Raw genomic sequence first — 23,196 nt, forward strand, 5'->3', positions numbered from 1 at the left:
CGTTACTTGAAATGTTTTGCTTCTGGCTAGCAAGAGAAAAAACTGACCACTAACTATAAGAAATCCTTGTAATCAAAAGGAAAAGCAGCTTCTTGATGAAAAGCAAATATCTACTTCTAACTTCTGGGACTAAAGGAGAAACCCTTTGATTTTTTCCTGTGAAGTATGAACAGTAACTGAAAGCTAAAAAGGAGGGGAAATATTTTTTTTCCAGATGCTCCATGGAAGATTCTGCTGAATATAGTGTTGAAGTTAAGAATCAATATGGCGAGGCTTATTCATTTGCTACAGTGCTTGTCAGGAGTAAGTATAAATGTTCCTTTGGTTTTAAATTTTCCAATTCTTTAGATTTTTTTAAATATTTTTAATGCTATACATTATATCATAGGAACATACAAGCACTTTGGAAAAACAAAGAAGTGAGCACTCTGTTAAAAGGAGTGGCGAATTGCTCTCAGTTATTAGTGAAGAGAAAGCACAACTGGCTAAAATAATCCTTAGCTACCACTAACTAATATGTATATGGCTGATATAATGGCTTCTCTTTCTCAGTCACTTCTGGAGTCAGAAAAAATCTTTCAGATTCCAGGGACACAGCTGTCCCCCCACTGTGCTAAAATTTTACTAAATTTAGGTACTTACTTCTTCTGGACTGATATGAAACAGCCATACATTTAAATACATAACAGGCTTAGAAAGAGTCTGCAGCATTTCTAAAGATAAACAAGAAATTTGTTAACAAGTACCGTGGCTTTCAAAGGGTTCTCTCAGTGCAATATTGCAAAGAATACTCTATTTCTCTCTCAAATCAGTAACTACCAAGAGCAAATACAAGATTTTCTTTTTTGATCTGTGCTGTTCTTAAAATAACTGACATAGACTGGGTAGATTCACATTCTGCACAAGCGAAATCCAGGCTTATGGTGAAGGAAGTAAACTACCAGTACTTCAAAAGGGAAATTATATCAAGGTTTAAGAAATATGCAGTGCACTCTCATAGGATCATAGTTTAGCTGTTCACATTTTACATATATATATATATTTATGTAAATATATATAAATATATATTAAACCCCCCAATTTTGACATAAAAAGTCCGAACAGAACAGTCCTACAGAACTTAGACAGTTAAGTGCTCCAGCAGGACTGACAGAGTCTGGGGGGCAATTCAAATGGTCACAGATGAATAGGAGGGGAACAGGTTTGCTTTGGACATTTTACTGGTCAGGAAGAGATGGGTTTCTGCAACCCACTGAACTGCAAAGCCAGCTTGAACTATTTTTTCAGACAGAAGGGGTCTTCTTTGGTTTAGACAGTATATTTATTGTTAGTGCTTTAACATATTCTTGGCTGTGCCATGGGTTATGTTACTGTCATATTTATTCTTTGCATGCCGTATTTTGATCACATCTAATAACCATTTGGGGATACATATGCATACAGAAGAATGTGACTCTAGAATTTTAATAGAAGTGTATTGTTTATTATATCTTTCAGATCCTTTAATTAAACAGTGTCAAAATTCAGCATATCTGAAAATATACAGCACATATACACCAGTTCTAGAGGGGCATGTATAACAGCCCAGAAAACCTTTGGTTGCAAGCCTTCCCAGATTCCTAAATTCCCCTTAAGCTAATGCAGAAATACAGAAAAAGTTACTAGGTGCACAATGCTCCTGTTCTACAGAGGTTCTTACAGTATGTCCTGAACTCAGGAACTGGGCCTTTGCCATAAAGCAGAAGCAGCTGTCTGAAAAAAATAATCCATGGCAATAATCACATACTCCTCCCAATTCCCATCAGAATCTTTAGGACCAGAGCAGGCATGATGATAGAATTAAGGCTGTGGTCTATCACAGAAAACCTTGGATGGGACTGCTCTCTTCACCTCTAAGTGCCTAATTCAACTGTCCTTCATCAGGCCTGATCAGCATTTCAAACAGCTTGCAAACATTGTTCCTTGTGATTGCGGGTGAGAGGCCCACGGTGTTCCTTCTCCTTTGACTCTGTCTAATGCCATCCCAGTAACATGATTCTTCCTTTTGCTATTTGCATTTAACATTCTGAAAATAGAGACTACACCAAGGCTTTAATCCTGCCTCCACTGGAAACATTCCTCATCCCCCAGGCAGGCTGATGGCATCTCTTCTCCTGGCCCCATGCTGTCTGGAATGCCCTTGATGCCAGGGGAGGGTCTCTGGGATCCGTGGTTCCTACAGCAGAAGTTCACTTTCCCTAACGACATCAGTAAGGGTCTCAAGGGACCCAAGATGAGGCTGCACTTTACCTCTTGCACTTTCTATTTCTTTCCTCTTCAGCTATTAATACTCAGTCCTCATCTTTTGCTTTTGAGCGAGCTCTGCTACTGCCAAGCTTCATTCACTGAAAAAATAGGCATTATTTTATGTGTGTTTCTTGTAGCTTATAAAGATAAGAAAGTATCTCAATTTCATCCTGTGTTAAGTGCATCAGTTCTTAGTTTTCAGCTCCAAATAATTTCATTCTGTGCTACGATGCCAGCAGTTCTCACAGGCTAGATCCAGAGAAGCGGGCCAGCATTCTTATATGATGCCTCAAAGGAACCCACGGCTGTTGAAACAAGTGATCTAGTAGGGGACACACTTCCCTCAGCTCCAGGAATTACCTCAGTGCCTCAGGACAGATATCCTTTCTTATGGTTAAAGCCTGAAGTCCCAGTCACTGGTAGTCTTCAAGAAACTCACATCATCCCCCGGGAATGCTGTTTAAACCCAGGGGTTTGGCCAAATCCCACTTTCAGTAATGTTCTTGACACCAGCACTTTATTCTTTCCTTCTCTGTGCTGTATGTGGCAATGAGTAGCTGTCATCCTCTGTCTCCAAACAGGGACATAATTGAAGCATTACAGTTCTGGGTGATCCTAGACCGTCACGCTTCTAATCTGGACAGTACCATACTGGTACACTTATATGACAAAAGTTGTAGCTCCCTGTATGCATGCTTTTATTCAGCATAACTTGCCTAGTGCAGCTTAAAAAGATAAAAGCCAAACTGAAAAAAAACTTCTTTAGCAATGAATAACTGTGTGCACATAAGCATTTAAAGCAGTTGGACTTACACTAGTATAGTCATACAAACAATTTACTATGTAGATGCATCCTCAGATGTTTGTAAAGGTCATCAGCTGTCAAATGAATTAATGTTTTACCACATGACGACACTTTGAAGGTTCACATTAAGAGCTGGTCTGAGGGAAAAACGTAGTTTGCTGAGCATCACTGTATGTTTTTGAAGGGGAGACAAACGGCATGAGATTTGCTAAATGTATTTTCTTCTTGTCTTACAGAATATTATGGAAAAGAATCAGGATTTGATTCAGAAATATATAAAAGTGAGTAAATGATTGTTGTTGTTGTTGTTATTATTTATTTTAATTTTATAGCCTGAAGCACTTTTATATTTTTTTTCCTGAACTATAGCTTTTCCTATTAGCCTGAATGCACATTAAAAGTTCAAGGCTCAGGTACCACTCCAAAAATATGATAATAAAAATACTGCAAGGAGGAAGGCTCTGGGAAGTCTCTTTATCACACTAACTTTTACTCTTATTTCATAGGATCCCTTATGGCCAGAGAGGCAGATTTTGCTTTTCCACTGAAAGCCTTATTTTCAAGAGAAAAGGAGCCTTTCACTCTCTCCTGTTACTTCTCTTCTGATTTACTTGAACACCAACGAGACATTACTTGGTTCAGAGATGGTTTGTATGCAACAGCTAAGTTTATATACATTTACCTATGTGAATATGCCCTTTGAATTCATAGCTGTGAGCTAATGTTCACAGAAGAGAATAAGGACTCAGGATTCTTGAGCTGCTGTCAGCTCTTCTCAAGATACAGATGTTATTATTTAATTTGTGTATTTTCCTCATTTTTAAAAGGATGATGCCACTAAAATTTTTTGTAGGCAATGACATTCCTGCTCATAAGAATAGTTTAAGAGCCTTAGTTCTATACAGTGAAAATGCCAAGCATTTGAAAAGCCAGTCGTTCTCCAGTTAAAAAAACGTTTGGATATGCTGTGTTGTTCTGCTGGCAATCAACGATTTCAATCTTAGCCAAACTAGTAATCTTTCTGTGCTATTGAGTTTTGGAAGCAGAAGCAACTCAGTAAGACTGCTCTTGTCATTCCAGCACTTCTGCCAGAATCAGCTGTGAAAATAGCAGGACCTATCAGGCTTTAGTGATTTGAGGAGAATTTGGGTAGCATGTATATCTCAGATCTGAAAAATATACAGAAAATGCACAGTATGTGACATGCCATTTTCTTGGTTTGAGCACCACTCGGACAAAAGATCCTGCATGCTGAGCAGTAATGTATCCTCAGCTAGAGCTGGCATAATATTTGGCAGACTTCAGAGCATCCAGTTACCTGATATGAAGAGTACCTTTTACTGACTAATTCATCTGAAGCCACATTTTTTACTCTTTTTTGCTTGGACTGCAAGCTCTTCAGGAGAAGAACCATGCTTTTTGCTCTGCATTCGCGTACAAAGGGAACAGAGAGGCATAGTATCAAAGTAGGATCAGAGTCCGTGACTGTAACTCAGAGGCACAATAATAATAGTAATAGTATCAGGAGTGTCTTACAGATCTCTCATCTTGCTTTGTGTTTTTTTCTGCATTTGGAAATATGCCACTCCTGACTCAACCAGTTCAGGTGTAGTTCCTTTATCCCTTCTCATGTTTCACAGGTGAGATGCTACAAAACTCCAAACATCGGGAACTAAAGTACAAAGACCAGGAGGCTTCTGTGACAGTGTCATGTGCTTACAAAGAAGATGAGGGATTCTACACTATCCGTGTCCCCTCACTGGATGGATATAAAGAGCAGACCACTTACGTGTTTGTTAGAGGTATAAGCAGGATTCTATCCTATCTAGAACAAAAGCTCCTTTCCTAATACCTTGGCATAAAGAAATCCACAACCTCACATACAAGAAAATTTCTCTCGGTTTTGTGCATGGATACAATTATCAAAACGTCGTATTTTCAGTAGTGATTTAGGTATTAGAAAATATGACTTGTATTACTGGGATGTAGGCCCTTAGACACTTAAAATTAAGCTACTGAATGAAAATTTTGGTACAGAGAAGAAAAAATGTATCCACCATCACTTGATATTTCTACAGATGCTGCAGCAGAAACACCTGGCGCACCTGGGTCCCCACTCAATGTGAAATGCCATGATGTAAATAAAGACAGCTTGATTCTTTCTTGGGTGGCACCCAGTGACAATGGAGGAAGTCCAATCCTGGGATACTACATTGAAAGGTCTGTATGTTAATCAACTTTGAGCAAAAAAAGCTCAAGATCATGTTGTAGAAAAAGCACAAAGGAACTCGATAGGCTGTGTTTCATTTCAGGTGTGTTGTGGGGTCAGAGAATTGGGTCCCATGCAATGACAAGCCTGTGAAAACCTGCAGATACCCTGTCCTGGGCCTTGCTGAAGGACAGACATACCAGTTCCGAGTAAAGGCTGTCAATAAAATGGGCATCAGTCATCCTTCAAAAACCAGTGATCCAGTTACAACATATGACCCCAGCAAAGACAAGAGAGTGACAGGTTTGTACTAAAACCAAGCAAACTGAGGCTGCAGGCATAACTGAATGCAGTTTACCCAGATTCTCCCCATTCTCACAAATATCACTGCAACGTCCTGCCATGCTGTGCTTTTGCTGAACCCACCTTAGTACTACTCTGAACAGAAAAAGATCAAAATACCAGTTATGACATTTCATTGTATGTGTAATGAAATGTATATAATTATGCATATAACAAAATGACACAGTCCTGGGCTCTGTCTTTCTTGAAAAGCCCCAAGCATCTTCTCTTAGTGAATAACATGCTCTGTTTGATATTACAGTTATTCCATACGACGAAGGCAGGACAATAGAAATTTTCAAGGACGACCTGGAAGGTAAGTTCAAATTTATGCTGAGCCATTCTTTTGAGAAGAATGATTGCACTAACAAGGAGAATTGTAATAAAATGACTCCAGAGAAAACACACTTAGGAAAATATATGGTGAAACATCACTGTAAGCTGCACAAGTATCAGAAGCTATCCTAAACAGCACAGCCTTTTATAATAAACTTGGTTTGCCCCTATGTCCCCAAAGGCTTTAAGTCTCCTCATTTATATTGAAGAATGTTACTTTACAGTAAGAAAAGATAATCCATTGTGAAAGAACTTTTTTTTTCCTGTGACTTTATAACAAAAGCATAGCCTATTCTGACTTCCCATAGGACATATTAAAATTCCCTTGCCACCCACCAATGTTCATGCAAGTGAAGTCAGAGAAGATTATGTGGCTTTGGCTTGGGACGAACCAGATCCAAGAGGCAAAGAGCCACTGAAATATTATGTGGAAATGGTAAGAAAATAATACCACACAGAAGAGAAATTGCAGAACAGAAACATTTATTTCTCAGATGGCCTATAGCACTATTAATAGGCAAGTCTATTCACTGTGTCGATAACTGGAGAACTACAGCCTCAAAAATGGCTTGCTCAGCCTCTCTCCAGCTCCACAGTTTACTTGAGCTATGATCCTGACTCTTGACACTGACTCAAGTAGTAATGATTAACAAAGGATAAACAAGTAAGTTTTACACCATGGAACAGTAGCAGAGTTTTAACAGGAAGACTGTAGCTGCCCTGTGGGCCCTTAAGTGTGGAAAAGCTGTGAAGAACTGCACAATAGTTCACTCTCCTGTTCCCCACTAATCATTTTGCACGTTAATAAGTATCTTCTACCAACCTGCTTTTATACATACTCATTTCCCATCTGTTGTACCATTTCTGCTGCAAAGGGGCCCTCTGTTGCCAAGGAGAAAAAGTTTGGGTATATCAACTAGAAACAAATTTACATTTTTGGTTTGAGTTTTTGTTTGGGTTTTTGTTTTTAAGTACTTTCCTGTAAAGATCAGCTTTGTGCTTGAATTACAACTTGAGTTGTAAATCATCACTTTTTTCGTTACAGTCAATTGCAGGCAGCAACTCCTGGCAAATGGTTAATCTGGATATGCCAGTTAATTCCCCAAGATTTGCACTCTTTGATCTTGTTAAAGGAAAATCATACTGTTTCCGTGTGCGATCTGTTAACAAGTATGGAATCAGTGAGCCATCCCTGCCCAGTGAGCCTGTAACTGCTGGAGCAAAACTGGGTAATTATTTCATTAATATGCTCTACACTAATGATATGGAAAAGGAGATGTACTATGAAGTAATGTGTGGGTTCCCCTGCTTGCCCTTTCCTTTAAACTTCATGATACATGACTGCACAGCAGTTGCTTTGATATCAGGAAATCTCTTAAAGCCTTAAATCCTCATTTAATTACTTTGCAGTTGGTCAGTGCAGTGTAAATCTAACCAAGCAATGATGGGGGAATTACATCTAATACGGTAAGAAACAGTTGAAGCCTGTGTTTAATCCAAGTATGCTTCCAGCGCTGCGTAAGAGAGAGGTTACACAGAGCAGTGCTGGAAGGAATGATACGACTGCTGAAGCAGCCTGTTTCTGGGAGCTTCAGATAGAACAGCAGTCTTCGCCAAGATGAGCACTCATTCTTTTTTTATATTCTCCCATATTAAAGTTGCCCTAGTGTTCATTCATACTGTCATTTTTCTCAGCAATGAAACAGGTCCCATTTCACAGTGGAGTTAATGAGAGTTACTATATGAGTCTCCTTTCTCCTCTACTTCAGGTGGTTAAGTAGGTCTAACTCTGTAGAAATCAACAGGCTGTAAGGGACAGGAATATGAGATATGGCAAATCCATATTTTTTGCCATAAAACATAAAAATATAGGCTGTAGACTGGAACAATGCCCATGGTAATTCAAAAATGGTGCTCTGGAAAAGTTAATAAATCCAACCGGCCAACTCACTTTTTTTTTTTTTATTTATAAATTTTTAAAACCCCTTTTTTTCTCAGTGTTTTTTTTTTCTTTTTTTAGCTACTCTGCCTCCACCATCTCAGGTTTTAGCTTTCAGAGACACCAAGACATCTGTTGTTCTGCAGTGGGATAAGTTAAAGGATGGCTTCGAGCCTCTTGGCTACTACATATACTGTCGGGAGACTGGGACAGAAGAATGGCAAACTGTCAATAATAAGCCCGTGACATGTAACGAGTGAGTTCAGCTATTATACTCCATTGAGAGAAGACAGGGTGCCAACTTGGATACTTCTGTTTATGGCTGGAGTCATATTTCAGATAAAAAAAGAACTTCTTTCACCACACACACACACAGGCTTGCGTGCACACAAACACCATGTCCTCTTTTTAGAACTAAATATTGCTCAAAGTCTCACTTTTACATCTGAAGCCAGACAATCAGCAAAGTCTGTGTGTATCTTCATAGAGTGTGGATCTGCAGAAGGTTTAGAGACCTTGTAGCACCAGTAGAACCACATTCCTTTTTTTTTTTGCTTCCTTTCCAGTAGAGTAAGTTGGTGTCACTCACACATAGGATTTAGAATACCTGTCTAGCTGGGGGGGTCACATGTCAAGCAGAAAAAGTCCATTAAAAAGTCCTATTTATTCTACTGACAATGCCAGCCAGCAGTGTGATACCTCTCTACCTGATCTGTGTTTACTGATTTATTGGTAGCCATTTTACGTGACACCACAGTGCACTGTAATTTGTAATGGTGAATAATGATTTTGTATAGTAACAATGCCTTATTAAAATGTATTTCTGTCTGTTCAAAAGATTGTTTACCCGTACTTTAAAAAGTAAAAGCCACACATATTAATTTGGTCTCCTAGATTTACTGTTCCTGGGCTGCAGCCTGGAAAAGAATACGTCTTTTGTGTGAAATCTGTCAGCGAGGCGGGACTAAGCGAAAGCTCACCAGAAACAGATCCTATCATTGTAAGGCCAGCTATCGGTAAGTTGTAACGTATACATGCACATACATGCAATAATTAAATCTCTTGAAAATGTATCTATCACATGTAGCTATCGTTACATGTAATGGTAATAATGTTGAGCAGATAAGCAAAGCAAAGCAACAGGGAACTGATTTTCTTGTACCCTGCAGCTCCTGTCATCAATTATACTTGTCAAGGGTGGACAGAAATAATTAGCGTTTTGACTTAGCAGCATGTTACATTTTCAGTATTAATTTGGCACTGGTACAAGTGACCATTTTAAGTGCTCAATTATGCTGATACCTTGAAATCAGCACTGTGAATTTCTCCAGGGCAATTACAAAATCCCACCAAACACATTAGCCAGTATCTAACCCTCCATCTTCTCCATTTTATTGACCCACTACTTCCATCTTTTTCCGTCAGACAAACCATAAAACAACAGGCAAGAAACATCCTGAGACACATCCATGACTTTGGCTGTGACTTCCAAATAAGAATCTGGTCATTTTCAAATATTCTTACACTGCAAAAAGTGGTATTAAAGGGCCTCAACACAAACAGAATCATATCTGGTATGAGCACACAGAGGTTTCCTCAGCCCACTCATCCCATAGCTACACCTCTTTTCCCAATCCCTAGATCCCAAACCTGCACTGAACAATATACCCTGTTTCCTCTCTGCCTTTGCTGCACAGCCTGTCCATCAGCACCGCACGGGTTTGTTCTTCTAAACTGTGGGAAGACTAACATGACCATTGGCTGGAAACCCCCGAAGCGCAAGGGAGGAACAAAGATTCTGGGATATTTCCTGGATCAGCACGATACATCTGAACTAGACTGGCATGAAGTCAATACTCAGCCGATTCCTCAACGGTTTTACATGGTATTCTTTTCAGATCGAATACTGTCCTTCTTTAAGCATAGTGGGAAACATAGCTGTAACAAGGGATGAGCTGGTTTTCCTCTACTTCCTCTGGTCTAGAACTCTCTTCCTACCCTCACAAAACTACAACCATGCAGGGCTGTACTAATTGTCTGTTTGCACTTCTAAACCCAAAGGTCCGGAACCTTGAGGAAGGCCACCTGTATGAATTCCGTGCCTGTGCAATGAACATGGCTGGTGTTGGGGAAGTATCTGAACCTAGTGACTTGTTCAAATGTGAGGAATGGACAATGCCAGAACCAGGTATCTCTCATTTAAAAGCAGCAGCCAGAAAAATTTTACCAGGTATACTAGTTATCTCCTCACTCTTCTGTGACTTCTGAAAACTATAGAACTGTGTAAGGGTGGTTCCCAGTACAGAGAAGCACACAAACACTTCTAGGTAAGTTCCAATTCAGACATAGGGTATTATTTCTGCATCATACAGATACAGCACTCAGGTATTTTTAATAATATTGTTTCCAGAGAATGAAGAATCTGGATCTAATATCCTAATGTTTTTGTATATTACACCAAAGCAAATAACATTAGACCAGCTGATGTATGCTTTTTTCTAGAACCTACCTCTACAGTTAATTAGCATGGAAAGCATCTCCTATGGACCCCCTATTCACTTGTTATCTTAAAACTCTCTGCTTTCTGATCTCAAGCTCAAACAAATCACACCTGGTTGCATTTTTAAATGGTACTGTTGACAGCCTACCCTTCTTTGAACAGGTCCTCCTTATGATGTGAAGTGCACTGAAATAAGAGACTCATCCCTAAAGCTGCACTGGGAAGCACCACTGTACATAGGAGCAGGTCCAGTTACAGGGTATTATGTAGACATGTGTGAAGAAGGGTCAGAGGAATGGAAACAAATAAATAAGCAGTCTGTCGCCACCACCCATATGAAGGTCTGTATATGCACTTAGTATCCAAGTGTTGCTTCTCATTTAGTCTTATATTAATTTCTGTCATTCTTTCCTGCAGGTTTCAGATCTGGAGACAGGGAAATGCTATATTTTCCGAGTAAGAGCACTGAACAAGGCTGGAATTGGACCAGCTTCACTCCCCTCAGATCCTGTGGTAGCTAAAACCAAACCTGGTATGAAACTAAAAGTGATAAGATTGTGCAAGTCTGTAACTACTACGATGATTCTAGTAAAAAAATGCTTATGAAACATCAACTACATGTTTCATAGCAAGAAAGAACCTCCATCAAAAGAAAGCTTAGCAAATCAAACTGCTCAAATTAATTTACACTAGCTGTATACCATCTTTTTTTTCCTTTTTTTGAGCTAGATGTCCAGAAGCTAAACCCTGATCTGTTTTGATAAGGAATGTTTTTTGGGTTTTTTGCCCATACAGGCACAAATGAAATTGAACTTGGGGTTGATGAAGAAGGTTTCATTTATATGGCTTTTGAAGCTCCTGAAAAGAATGACTCCTCTGAATTTATCTGGTCAAAGGATAATGAAGGACCACCAGATGCTGACAGAGTTCAGACTGAGGAGAAAGGCAATAAGTGAGTATGTAACACACAGTGAGAAAATAATTTTGGACTGTCAAATAAAGAACACACTAAACACTGACAAAAATATGAAGCCAAACATTTCCCTCTCCTTCCAATATCCAGCTAAAATACATATACGCTATTGAACTGCAAACCTCTGTCCCTGATTCTCAGCTCTGGTGTCCATGAAACAGGACATTCAGCGTAATCATCAGGTCACAAAAGGGAAGCATCAGTCGTCATATTGATATTGTTTCTGCCTTGCTCTTAAGTGTCATATAAAAATGGCAATGAGTACTATATTTAATGTTCCAGGTGTATCAAATGTATTGCATTCTGTTACAGAAGACATAAATGAAAACAATTTTATTATTACTTTTATTTCTAAGATCTAAGCTTATACTGAAAGACCCATCAGAAAAGGATCTGGGTACATATTCAGTGGAGGTCACGGATGTAGACGATGATATCTCTGCCAGCTGCACTTTAACAAAAGAAGGTAAAAACTACTAACTGACAAGAACAAAAATCTAATGTGCCATAGTTTTCTAATATTAGATGTTTAAAGGAAAGTTTCTTGTAGAGGAATAGTAAGTGACTGATGTCACTTAATAATCGTGGCATCATTAGAAAGATGTTTCCCATTCCTTGAAGGCTCGAGGGCAGTTTCTTTTACAGACTCCTAAGAAAAGATTCCGTGCTTCTAGAAGGTCATTTTTCCATTACAGTTCAGATTTCACACACATCCACACTATCACAGTGATTTAAAACTTCTTTAACACGTTTCTTGAATTGATACAACCAACATTTTATTTGGACATAACTAAGAATGATCTTCACAATGTTTTCTAGCCCTCCCCGCTATTGAATGTTTTGAACTTACAATCTTCTTGACATAAAGCTCATTAACAAATTAAATTGATACAAGGGACTTGTTTTGGCCTAGTCGTCCTAATCTAAATGACTTGTTATTCTTTGCATTTCAGATCTGGACAAGTTATTAAAACGAAGCCACGAAATCAGGAACCCATGTAAGTTGAGCCAGTAAGAAGCCACTACCATACGTATCGAATCTGGAAGGGGGAACTCCAGCATAACCCTGGCTGAGCCGAATTTCGTGTTTTGCCTGTGAATTCCCCTCCATGGTTCTCTGTTTTCTAGTGATCAAGCTGATATCTGGATGGAACGTTGATGTTCTGGAGAAAGGAGAAGTGCGGCTGTGGCTGGAGGTTGAAAAGCTGTCACCAAATGCAAAGCTGCATTTAATCTTCAATGACAAGGAGCTTACAAGTACTCCAGTATGTTTTGTTTTGGTTTTAATTCTGACTTACTTTCCCTCTGCTGAACAGGGAGATAGAGCAAATGAGTACGTTCCCAGTTTTCTAAATTTCCATCAGATATTTTGATGTGTGGTTTAGGAATACTCTAGGGCATGGTTTTCCACTATGCATAAAGCCACCTGTCTCATTCTCAAGCAGTGAATCGTACTATCAAGCAAGGCTGCAGCATTGACACTGTTAGTCAAAGACGGTGCAATATTCCTCAGTGGTGTGGCCAGCAAAACCTTCAGTGGTAATACTCAGAGAACATCCAGCTTTCCTGTTATCTACCCCTCCTGAGAGGCTGCCTCTGACAGAGACTTCCCTTTTCTAAAGGAATTTCCTAACAACAAACCTCAGCCATATGCAATTCATCTGGTACCACAAATGCACCTGTGCACGACAGAGAGCTTTGTCTTGGATGAACAAACCTGACTCATTTCAGCAGATGCTAAAGAAATACTATCTCTCACAATGAGACAGGGTATTTTTCTTCTGCTTCACCAAGCAAAGCTGCAGCTTTCCACCTCTTTGAACTAAATATGGATAAATTTCATGAATTCTAAGAGCACATGAAAGTGATTTATTTCTCAGTCTGAAGCACTGGAAATAACACTGCATCAAGTGTTACAGTGCATTCCAAGCTTCTGATACATTAAAAAAAAAAATTTCCAGCCTCTTCCTTGTCTTCCCATATCAAGTTGATATTATAACACTTAAAAAGTATTTGGAATGACAGGACCAGAGGGGCGAACAGTTGAGAATGAAGAACAATATAAATCACTCGCCTGTCAGTTACATGCAGTCTAGCAACACCAAGATAACAAAAAGAATAGATGTAACAAAGGGATAGGGCTAGGCCAAAGAATTTCAGAGCTGTTATTGCAATGGGTTTTTTTAAAGCAATGTTTAGGAAATTTATTGAAAGCTTTGTCTGTTCCAAGAACTGTCTTTTCTACACTGGAGAACTGACGTGGTTATGCACGATTACAAAGTATTTGTCAAGCTCTTTGCAACAATAATATTTGCTTAGAGCAAACAAGGCAGTAAGGCATAATGATGATATTTATGTCTAAGCATCTGGAAGGTTTCGGGGTGTATGTATAAAAGGCTCAGTAGTGCTTGCATGATGTCAAGAGGGTGGCAGTATTACTCATCATTGCCCAAATATGCAGCTACGTGCCACAGATGTGTAATTAAGTGCAACACTCCTATTATACTAAAAGCCATTGAAATTCTGGTAAGCAGAAAAGTCTGTAATATCCACGAGAAAGAATGTATTGTGTTATGTGGTTTTAACAGAAACTTTCTCGCAGATACAAGTTCTGCTGTAAGCAATTCTACTCTACCTATGTACATAAGAATATAATAGATGAATCCCAGAATATAGAATATCAAGAATGTGTTGGCTTCATTACTCCTGTAAGATAAGGGAAGAATATAAGGATACATCTACAAAAGGACTGTAATCTCTGAGTGTTGTAGAAGATGCTGTGCCAGGATCTGACCTTGGAACAGTTCTGCTGAGGAAAAACTCTTCAGTTTATCATATTTCCTTTGTTTTACACAGACACATAAGATAAATTTTGTCAAAGGAAAAGGTCTCGTAGAACTGATAATCCAGAACTTCTGTGATGATGATAAAGGGATGTACACAGCCCAGCTGCAAGATGGAAAAGCTAAAAATCAATTCACCCTAGTTCTTGTGGATGAATGTAAGTGGAAATTCAGGATCAAATATAGACTGCCATGCTCAGTGGAAAGTCTTCGAGGCACTTAAGGCCCCAAAGTTTTTCCAACAGTTATAATGCCACACTGGGAATGGGGAGAACAAATATTTATTTTAGGACACATTTAAAGTCCAGGAATCATGTAAGAAATCTGAATTTCTCTTTAACATAAATTGAAGCTTTTGATCTTATAGCTAGGGTCCTTGATCACAAAAACAGTTTGCCAAAGCAAAATATACAGTGGAATGCTTAGTTATTTTTTTCAAATATTTTACATATCTTGCCATGGCAAACTATGTCTTGGCAGTAAACTGTATGACATGATTCTCATCCAAGTGCTTCCCCATACAGTGTCTATCTCTATTTTCAGTTCTTGCAGTTTGCTTTCCAGTGACCTTCTAAAGATTCTGAACTTGTTGAATGGAAAGTGTTTATAAAATGTCAAGTCTACTTGACTCCCTTTACAAACAGTGCAGAGAAACAGGCAGCGATTCAGCACATGCCAAGTTCAGGATATAAAATAAATTTGATGAACTGTGCTCTAAAAGTGCCCACTTTACTGACAATGAAGGAAGTAGAGATAATTGAAGTTAAATACAGTGGTCTACAAGAGGTAAAATCTATGCTCTCCACTGCCTTCTATGTCTCTTAGTTTTAAAATACTTTAATTTCAGGGTTTCTAGCCTACCTTTTTGTATGTCAAAACTCCTATTTAATTTCCTAAATGCATAATGGTCAGGTTTTCAAAGATTCTTTTTTAATGAAAATAAATGTTTGGTTCTCAGCAACCAGTTCAATGAAAGAATGATGGCTCTAAACCTGTTCAGTGTTCTCAGTGGAGACTAGAGGTAACTCATGTGCCAGAGATGTCTTTCAAACAAACATCACAGCTCTAATGATAATACCTTTTGTGATCAGAAATTTCTAAAGTGTTACACTGAGAAACAGCAGGGGGGTTGTTGACTTTGATCATTGCTGTTCTCATAGGTTTTGCTAAAGTTGCAGAGGAGGCTGATGCAAAACGGCGAGAATGGAAGAAAAAGCAGGGTAAGATAAGATGAAGGTTAATGACTTGCCAGAACTACACCAATGAGATGGCAAAACCTAAGCAAAGCTATTTCACTCTAAATACTTTTCCTAAATACATCATCTTTTAAAAGCGTATTATTTAAGCTGATTAATACAATAGGATAAGATTCCTTAAGATACTCTGCTCTGCTCTTAGAAATCAAAATAATGTATTTAAATAGTTTTAGCTATGCTAGACAATCCTCAGTATTGATTTTCTGCATCAGTGTTGCAACACGGAACATTTCTGAATTCTGAAAACTGTCCAATCATAATATATATCATGTAATTGAGATCCACTCACTTTCCTTGTAAAAAATATGATTCTCTACATAAATTTAAAAAGAACGAAACATGCATTCCACTTAAATTTTATCCACCATCTTATATTCATGAATAAGGACGTTTATAAAACAGTTTCAGAGAAAAAATACTACAATTGGAAAGGTGATCCCCTTCAAGCGGGGATAAAAATATTCACTTAATAGTAAGTGTGATACCACACTAGACTATGGGTCTAGTTTCCTATCTTCAGAGATGCTTAGTGTAAGATGAAAGTGTATATAAAGTAATCTGTCCCCCCTTTTACCCTCTCAGAATCAGGAAGAAAATCAGAAATTATATGGTTCTATTCAATTGCAGTTCACCTGGGAAATATCTATCAGCTCCTACACTGACTTGATGCAAAGTAGAGTCATAAAGGACTGGTGAAGCAGCATCATTAACTACATTTTGACATAGGATTCCTCAACAAAGATACGTTACCTAAGGACATTACAAAACTAGCAACAATTATATGTTCTAAATTGTGATGTCTATTGCACGCGGAACTCAGTAGGGCGCATTACTCCCTACAGACCGCACTGCGGCGATTCACCACGAGATGGAGGCATTTCTGCAGGTAACACTTGAGAGTTGTGGCAATGCATTGCAAAAGACGTTTATTTTCTTTTATAGGTCCACATTTTATAGAGAACTTGAAATGGAAAGTTACTGAGAACTGTGAAGTAGTCCTTACCTGCAAGGTACATACCGCTATGTGATGCAACTGCACAGTCTGAATTCCTTTAACATTAAATTTTACTTGTGAATTTTAAGGGGAGGGTATAAACAGTGCTCATCCAAATGCTTCACTGCAAACCAATGAAAGTAAAAAAGTTAAGATTAAAATGTTAAGTTAAAAAGAAAATTGAGATAGTATATCTTGGACAGAAATTTTAATAGAGAAGGAAGTTTCTAAGATTCTGTAACAATCCTCTAATGCAAGTGATGTTTCATATTAGAAGGACAGCCAGGCATTCAGAAATAAAATGCATTTGGGACCCTGACTTCTAAATGTTGGCTTCAAACAGGCAACAAACCTGAGAAAGGACACCAGCTTCCAATGGTTCTTCAATAAGAAAGCACGAGCAGATGGTGTGTTTGATCCACAGACTGGGATAGGAACTCTTCGTATTAAAAAGGTAAAAAACAAAAAACAACTCAGAGGCTGTGGTAATCACATGAAAATGCAAAAAATACGGATTGATCTTATTAATATTCCATGTGTGTTTTGGGTAGTGCCCACTAAATGAAAGAAACTGAACAAATGCTGAGAAAAGCGCAAAAGAAGAAGCCATTTAACATTACAGTCAGATAGATCTGAATTAGAAATGAGGTGTTTTTAACAGTGAGTGGCTGTTAAAAGTTTTAACATGTCCTGACTGGCTAAAAAGAAAAGCATGAGCTTTTCAGGTTTTCTGATCAGGACTGGTTGCCTATTCTGAAGATGAACTTTAGTAACAAAAAAAAGTTACTGAGGTCATTACAGAAATAACTGGATGAAATTTTATGGCTTGACCTATAGCAAAGGCAAGACAAGCTGATATAATGCCCCTTGTAATCTTAACTCCACCTCACAGAAGAACCAGCTGAAGAAAGGGAGCTTGGTGGTGCAGTTAGTTTTAGCACAATCTATCTCTGTATGGCTAGTTCGAATCTTGTTTGTGTTTGATTTTCCACCTTAATTTCAAACAGCCAAACCACCTATAGAAAACAAGTAGATAAATGTATGTGAATGGGAATCTCTGCTCACACAGGTCTGAGGACCAGCAAGAACACCGGGGGTCAAGAGCATCAGCAAAGCAACACGCGGAAAATTTATGGAGCAGTGGGCATTTGTCATCACTGGGTCCCAGACCTAGGTGTACCTTACACCACTAAGGGCACCCAATGTGCTACATGGTGACTGAGGGCAAAAGCTGAGATACTGACTCTCCATAACTGACAATGTATCAGTTCATAACAAACCAGGGCCCCTCTAACCTTTCAAAGGAGGTTCTGGAGCAATATGCCTTTTTTTACTCTCATTTCTGATCAGTCCAGCCAAATTTATTGACAGGGATGAAAAAAATCTCAGCTTTTCCCCTTTTTCCAAACCCTGCCCTATTTCAATGCTATGTGAAATTTCTGTTGGGGGTGTGTGGGGTGTTTCATTTTGTGTTTTTTTTTTTAAATAAATATTACATATGTACACATGTATTTGCTAGATAACCAAAGAAGATGAGGGCCAATACAAAGCACTTGTTTCAGATGACCGAGGAGAGGACTATACCCAACTTGATCTCACAAAAGGAGGTAAGAGAACATTCTATCAGGCAATAATACATATTCACACCCCTGCCTGGGATTCATTTTGGATTTAAAAACAAATCTCATAACTTTCTACCACACTGTTAATTACCACAGTACCTACATGCTTTTATAGGAATTAAAACTTGCATTAAAAGTTACTGGTCAAATGTAAAGAGTTTCCTATCTACTATCGCATATATATGTATATATGTGCGCCAATAATTTTAAAAATCACAAGTATTTCACGTGAGATTGGAGTAATAAAATGCACTATTTAAAACAGTCTCTTATTCTGCAAGAGTTATACAGAGTCTAATGAACAGAGTAAGTCTCCTTTGCATCTTGTCTCAGAAGGGGTTTTTGCATCTGTCCATACTGTACTTCAACTGATAACCCACAGACAACTTTTCACTCCTGGAAGTTCAGCCAGTCCCCCAAAGCATCCGGGAGAACAAACTTCCATTTCCACTCTGCATCCCTCACCAGTGAAAAAAATTTTACGCTGAATTATAACAGAATAGTAGTTACAGACAACATCAAGTGGAAATACAATTACATGTTACTGCAGATTCCTGCTTGAAAAGAACACTTTTCAGTGTTCTGAATATGCTCTGGAAATTGAAAAATAAATATGCAATGCTGACATCGTAATGTCATTTACATATGTAGTCATTTATCAAGCTATGACTGCATTATAAATTCTGTCAAGCACCACAGTTAAAAGCTCAGTAATTTTTCAGTCACTTCAACTCAGCATCAATCAGAGGATTCTGCTTCCCAAGATTAGATCCTACCGTGACATCTGGAATCTATCACTTAAACCTGATACATAAATCTGCTTTCTGGGAGGCAGTCTGTTGCACACATTGAGTGCTAAGGAAGATAGAAGCATCTAAATTTAGTAAGAAGTGCCCAGCATCTAAAAAAAAATGAGTCAGTGGCAAAAACTCCATTCTCAGTAAGCTTTGCAACACAAAAAGACAATAAATAACTACTAGATACAATACATCCTAAACACAGTTAAATTAAGTTGGTAGGCCAGATGTGATTTGCTAAAAATTGTATTTATAGACACTTAAATCTTTATGTCTTTGCAGCCTTTGAAGACCTTCTCAAGGAGCTGTGTAAGATCAGTGGTATGTCATCTTCTCATCAGCTGACACAGTAGTAACGGAAGGGGAGAAGGGTGGGGTGCCATGATCAGAGCAAGCTGCTCAGGAGCTGTCCCTGAGTTCGGATCAAGTACAATACCTACCATCCATTTATTATTCCTTTCGTGTTAGAAGCACCTTCGAACTGTCAGGGAGGATGGTCAGGGATATAAAACCCCCTGCACTTAAAAAATTAATTCTGTGACCTTTAAGTACAGCAGCCTGCTCCTTGTCACATCACTTGCTATGGGAATTTGGCCAAGTTATACTATTTCTATCTATGAGATGTGTATTCCAGACCCAAGTCTCTAGAAGAGATGCTGACATTCTTCTACCAGCTGCTAAAAGACCCAGGGTCTTCAAGAGGTAGAATACCACCCCACCTTCAGCTAGCCACGTTCTCCAGAGAGAAATGTTAATAGGTTGCCTGGGATTTTGTTTGCATAACATATAAAACTGCATTCTTGAACGCCATCCTCAATTTCAGTCTCTCAATTATACTATTAGCTCTTTCTGCTACACCTCTGAAAATTCAACCTACTGAAGAAGGCATCAAAATCTACACAGATGTGAAGTACTACACAGACTACATGAAAACAACTTGGTATCACAAGTAAGTCCCCAGAAGATATTTGCAACGCTTCTGGACTACCATTACTTGCAACTGTTTAGCATCAAAATTAAAACATGTTGGACCTGAGCCCAGAGCTTTTGAAGGCAATGGTAGATTAATCTGAGTAAGGGCTGAAAAACACAATTTACTCTGCATCCTGAAATGTGTCTGGGAATTCCAAAATAAGCAGTCGTGTTATTTTTATCTTAACACTGCAGAAATATTTATAAGTGATCTTTACTTGAATAATAATGATGCTTTTAAGCTGCTGAGTTACAGCCACCTTGATTACAGACAGGAAAATAAGTTGGTTTTTTTCAAATTCTTTTTTTCTACTACTTTTACTTCCCTAAACCACTCTATTCCCCCACTATGAACTCTGAACAACAAATATTCCCAAATATTACAAAATTCTTTCCAAACACTAGCTAATTTAGTCTCATAATGCCTTCATAAAATAGAGAAGTGGTGTTTTATTAGATACCACCTACACACATGTATAAGGAGGCCAATTTCAAATAACGTTTAAAGTCTAAACACTTCCAAATATTCAACACCTAAACCCTAAGAACTAAGAGGTCTTTTGTAGAGTTTGCAGGGCTTTGGCAAACTGCCTAAAAGCACAACTAGGTGCCCCACAAGGTTCTCAAAAGGGACTGAGTACATAACTCTCCATGAAATTAACAGTGAGGTGCTGACTCCCACTCTCTTATTCTAACCAGTACAGGTCTAAAAAAATTTAGTGCTCTAATTTATACAGCTTTACTAAATACTATTGAAATGATATCATTTCTTTACTTAGGGACAAACGACTGGAAAGCCGTGACAGACTGAAAGCTGGAAGCACAATGAATCAGATCTGGCTTCACATACTGAACCCAACAGATGCAGATAAAGGAAAATACACCCTGGAGTTATTTGATGGGAACAACTCTCACAAACTGTCAACTGACTTGTCTGGACAAGGTAAGCTAAGTCAAACAATACCGTCGCAGGAATGAGATATACCTGAGCTGCTTTCCAAGATTCCTTCAAATTATGGGCAGTGACTCCTCTCACCTTTATTTGAGCTGGAGCCGCAGTTCCATGACAGCACACTATGAGATTGTGTTAAGGACAGTGAGGTGCCCACAGAAGTCAGAAGAAACACAGGGAGAACACCGCAGAAAGGACTGAAGCCTTTAGGCAGCCTTCCTGCCATGGCTTAAGGCACTCCTGGGGAAAGGATGAGCGGGAGGGCAGCTGCTCCTGGGATGCGGCAGATCCCTCCATAGGCCAACAGAGCTTATAGGTAGCATCTTGGAAAAGACAGTGTGGCTTCAGCTTTACAAAGACTTTTCCAAACTGTTCAAAGCTGGGGGTTAGTCCTCCTCTAGACTTCCCTTTGGAAAGGCAGTACTAGATCCCACTTATTTCAGTAATATATAGAGTCATATTTCCTTAAAGTTGATATAGATACTTACTAGATTATAATTATATATATAATTATATGTGCACAAATATCTGTTATTCCAATGCTGATGCATTATGTTAAACCTACTAAGTCAATGAAACAAATGGTTCCCTAAAACCTTTCATTCCTTGCAGCCTTTGAAGACGCCCTGGCTGAGCACAGAAGGCTAAAGTAAGTTCCTGCCTAAGTATTTTCACAGCTAAGTCTATTTTGGGTGTCCTACTCTGTGTTTAAAATACATCTATTAAATAAAACCACTATAATTTTCTCTCTCTCACTTTCAGGGAAGCAGCAATAGCAGAAAAGCGTAAGTAAATTAATTTCCTTCCTTCTGCAAAACAAAGCCAAGTGGTGCACTGATAAGTAAAATTAAAAGGTCATATTTGTTCATTCCCAGGTCGTGCCAGAGTTGTTCAAGGTCTGCCAGATGTTGCCACCATCATGGAGGACAAGGTAATATTGAGTAACTGTTCATATAATTGGCCCTTGCACAGACACAGAAGAATAACTGATGGGGAGAAAAGGACTTGTTTTCCCCTCACGTCTGTTCCCAGCAGCTTTTTCTGAACTACTGCAGTTGCCAAAAGTGTGAAGTGGTATCCTCCACAATACCTGTATCAGCCCCTCATGTTATTGATGGTGCTTCCAAATATGCACATGCTTCTGCACGTATAGGTGCTTTTTGTGGCACAGAACCTCCTTCTTGCAGGTTTCTGGTATTACTGCTTCTGAGGTCTGTTTCACAGCCAGATCCTTTCTATTGTCTTCCCATTTCATAGGATTAGACTAAGGCCTTTAAGTGCTGGACCTGATTTTCCCATCACAACAATTTGCTGCTTGCATTTCTGAGTCAGAGTCCCCTTTACTGGCACACAGGCAGAACAAAAATCCTGTAAAGTTACTGCAAATTCAGCATGTGCCTATTTAAGTGTCACTTTACTGTGTAAGAAAGCTATAAAAAGGCAGTAGCACGAATATGAGCCAGGCTCAGTGAATTCACTCAGGTTAATCCTGATTATACTGGAGGATATCAGGAAAAGGAGCAGATAGTCCTAGAATATCACCTATTGAAAATCTAAGAGAACTGATTTTTATTTTCTTAATTTCTCATCAACTGAATTTCCTTGCTCATTTATATTTTCATAATCTATTTCTGCTATCTGTTTTACAATAGACCCTGTGTTTAACCTGCTGTGTATCTGGAGATCCTTACCCAGAAATCACTTGGTTCAAAAACGAGAAGGTTATTGTCTTTAAAGATCGTTACAAAATGGACGTGAAGGGGACAGTTGTCACAATTACCATAGAGAAAGTCTGCAATGAAGATACAGGAAAATACAGCATCTATGTGAAGAATAAGTATGGTTCTGAATCAGGACAGGTTACTATCAGTGTCTATAAGCATGGAGACATACCAACAGGAATGGAAGAGGAGAAGGTCCCAGGTGGGATTATAATGAAAAAGCCTAAATGAATTAGTCAATTATGTCTCACTAAATTTAAAAGGAATTTAAGTCCTTCAGATTCCTTCCAGTGTCTCTGCTCTAAAATTTAGGCTCATGTCTCTATTTTTATTTCAGCAATATTTTAGTATTTTTATTTTGGTAGTTGTTAGAAAACAATTCTTGTGCATGTGTGTGCCCACGTGCACATGCACACACATGTTCACCTGAAAATGAACCTCTTTCCCAGTAAATCTGTGTGGGAGATACCAGAGAAGTCACACGAGAACTGGGCTTTCAGTGGAGTTTTTCCTGTATTAAATCACTATGTGTTACTGATTATCATGTAGCTGACAAATGCTTGTGTGTGTGTGTGTGTGTGTGTGTGTATTATTAAACTTATACCCTTGGTGACACCTCAGCACTTGTCAAGTACATCTATCTTTAAAT

General features: G+C 38.6%; 1 protein-coding gene across 2 annotated transcripts in view; it reads left to right on the plus strand.

Annotated features, from left to right (window-relative positions):
- The window catches only part of MYOM3 (myomesin 3), a 30,708-nt gene extending 7,541 nt beyond the window's left edge, over window positions 1-23,167 (plus strand). For both annotated transcript variants that reach the window (XM_080379839.1, XM_080379840.1), the window contains 31 exons: window positions 215-303; window positions 3,328-3,372; window positions 3,598-3,738; window positions 4,732-4,893; window positions 5,170-5,311; window positions 5,404-5,603; window positions 5,905-5,958; window positions 6,287-6,414; window positions 7,024-7,207; window positions 7,999-8,173; window positions 8,812-8,933; window positions 9,615-9,802; window positions 9,979-10,105; window positions 10,580-10,758; window positions 10,835-10,949; window positions 11,213-11,369; window positions 11,747-11,856; window positions 12,344-12,388; window positions 12,519-12,655; window positions 14,247-14,391; window positions 15,394-15,453; window positions 16,432-16,499; window positions 16,827-16,937; window positions 18,003-18,090; window positions 19,185-19,223; window positions 19,746-19,851; window positions 20,654-20,817; window positions 21,439-21,475; window positions 21,589-21,611; window positions 21,702-21,757; window positions 22,479-23,167. In XM_080379839.1, the coding sequence (XP_080235965.1) occupies window positions 215-303; window positions 3,328-3,372; window positions 3,598-3,738; window positions 4,732-4,893; window positions 5,170-5,311; window positions 5,404-5,603; window positions 5,905-5,958; window positions 6,287-6,414; window positions 7,024-7,207; window positions 7,999-8,173; window positions 8,812-8,933; window positions 9,615-9,802; window positions 9,979-10,105; window positions 10,580-10,758; window positions 10,835-10,949; window positions 11,213-11,369; window positions 11,747-11,856; window positions 12,344-12,388; window positions 12,519-12,655; window positions 14,247-14,391; window positions 15,394-15,453; window positions 16,432-16,499; window positions 16,827-16,937; window positions 18,003-18,090; window positions 19,185-19,223; window positions 19,746-19,851; window positions 20,654-20,817; window positions 21,439-21,475; window positions 21,589-21,611; window positions 21,702-21,757; window positions 22,479-22,778 (3,697 nt within the window). In that variant the 3' untranslated portion in view covers window positions 22,779-23,167. The remainder of the gene's footprint in view (window positions 1-214; window positions 304-3,327; window positions 3,373-3,597; window positions 3,739-4,731; window positions 4,894-5,169; window positions 5,312-5,403; window positions 5,604-5,904; window positions 5,959-6,286; window positions 6,415-7,023; window positions 7,208-7,998; window positions 8,174-8,811; window positions 8,934-9,614; window positions 9,803-9,978; window positions 10,106-10,579; window positions 10,759-10,834; window positions 10,950-11,212; window positions 11,370-11,746; window positions 11,857-12,343; window positions 12,389-12,518; window positions 12,656-14,246; window positions 14,392-15,393; window positions 15,454-16,431; window positions 16,500-16,826; window positions 16,938-18,002; window positions 18,091-19,184; window positions 19,224-19,745; window positions 19,852-20,653; window positions 20,818-21,438; window positions 21,476-21,588; window positions 21,612-21,701; window positions 21,758-22,478) is intronic.
- The last annotated feature ends 29 nt before the right edge of the window (window positions 23,168-23,196 follow it).

This window comes from Falco punctatus (genome assembly GCF_963210335.1).
Source record: "Falco punctatus genome assembly, chromosome: 3".
In the NCBI taxonomy this organism is placed as follows: Eukaryota; Metazoa; Chordata; class Aves; order Falconiformes; family Falconidae; genus Falco; species Falco punctatus.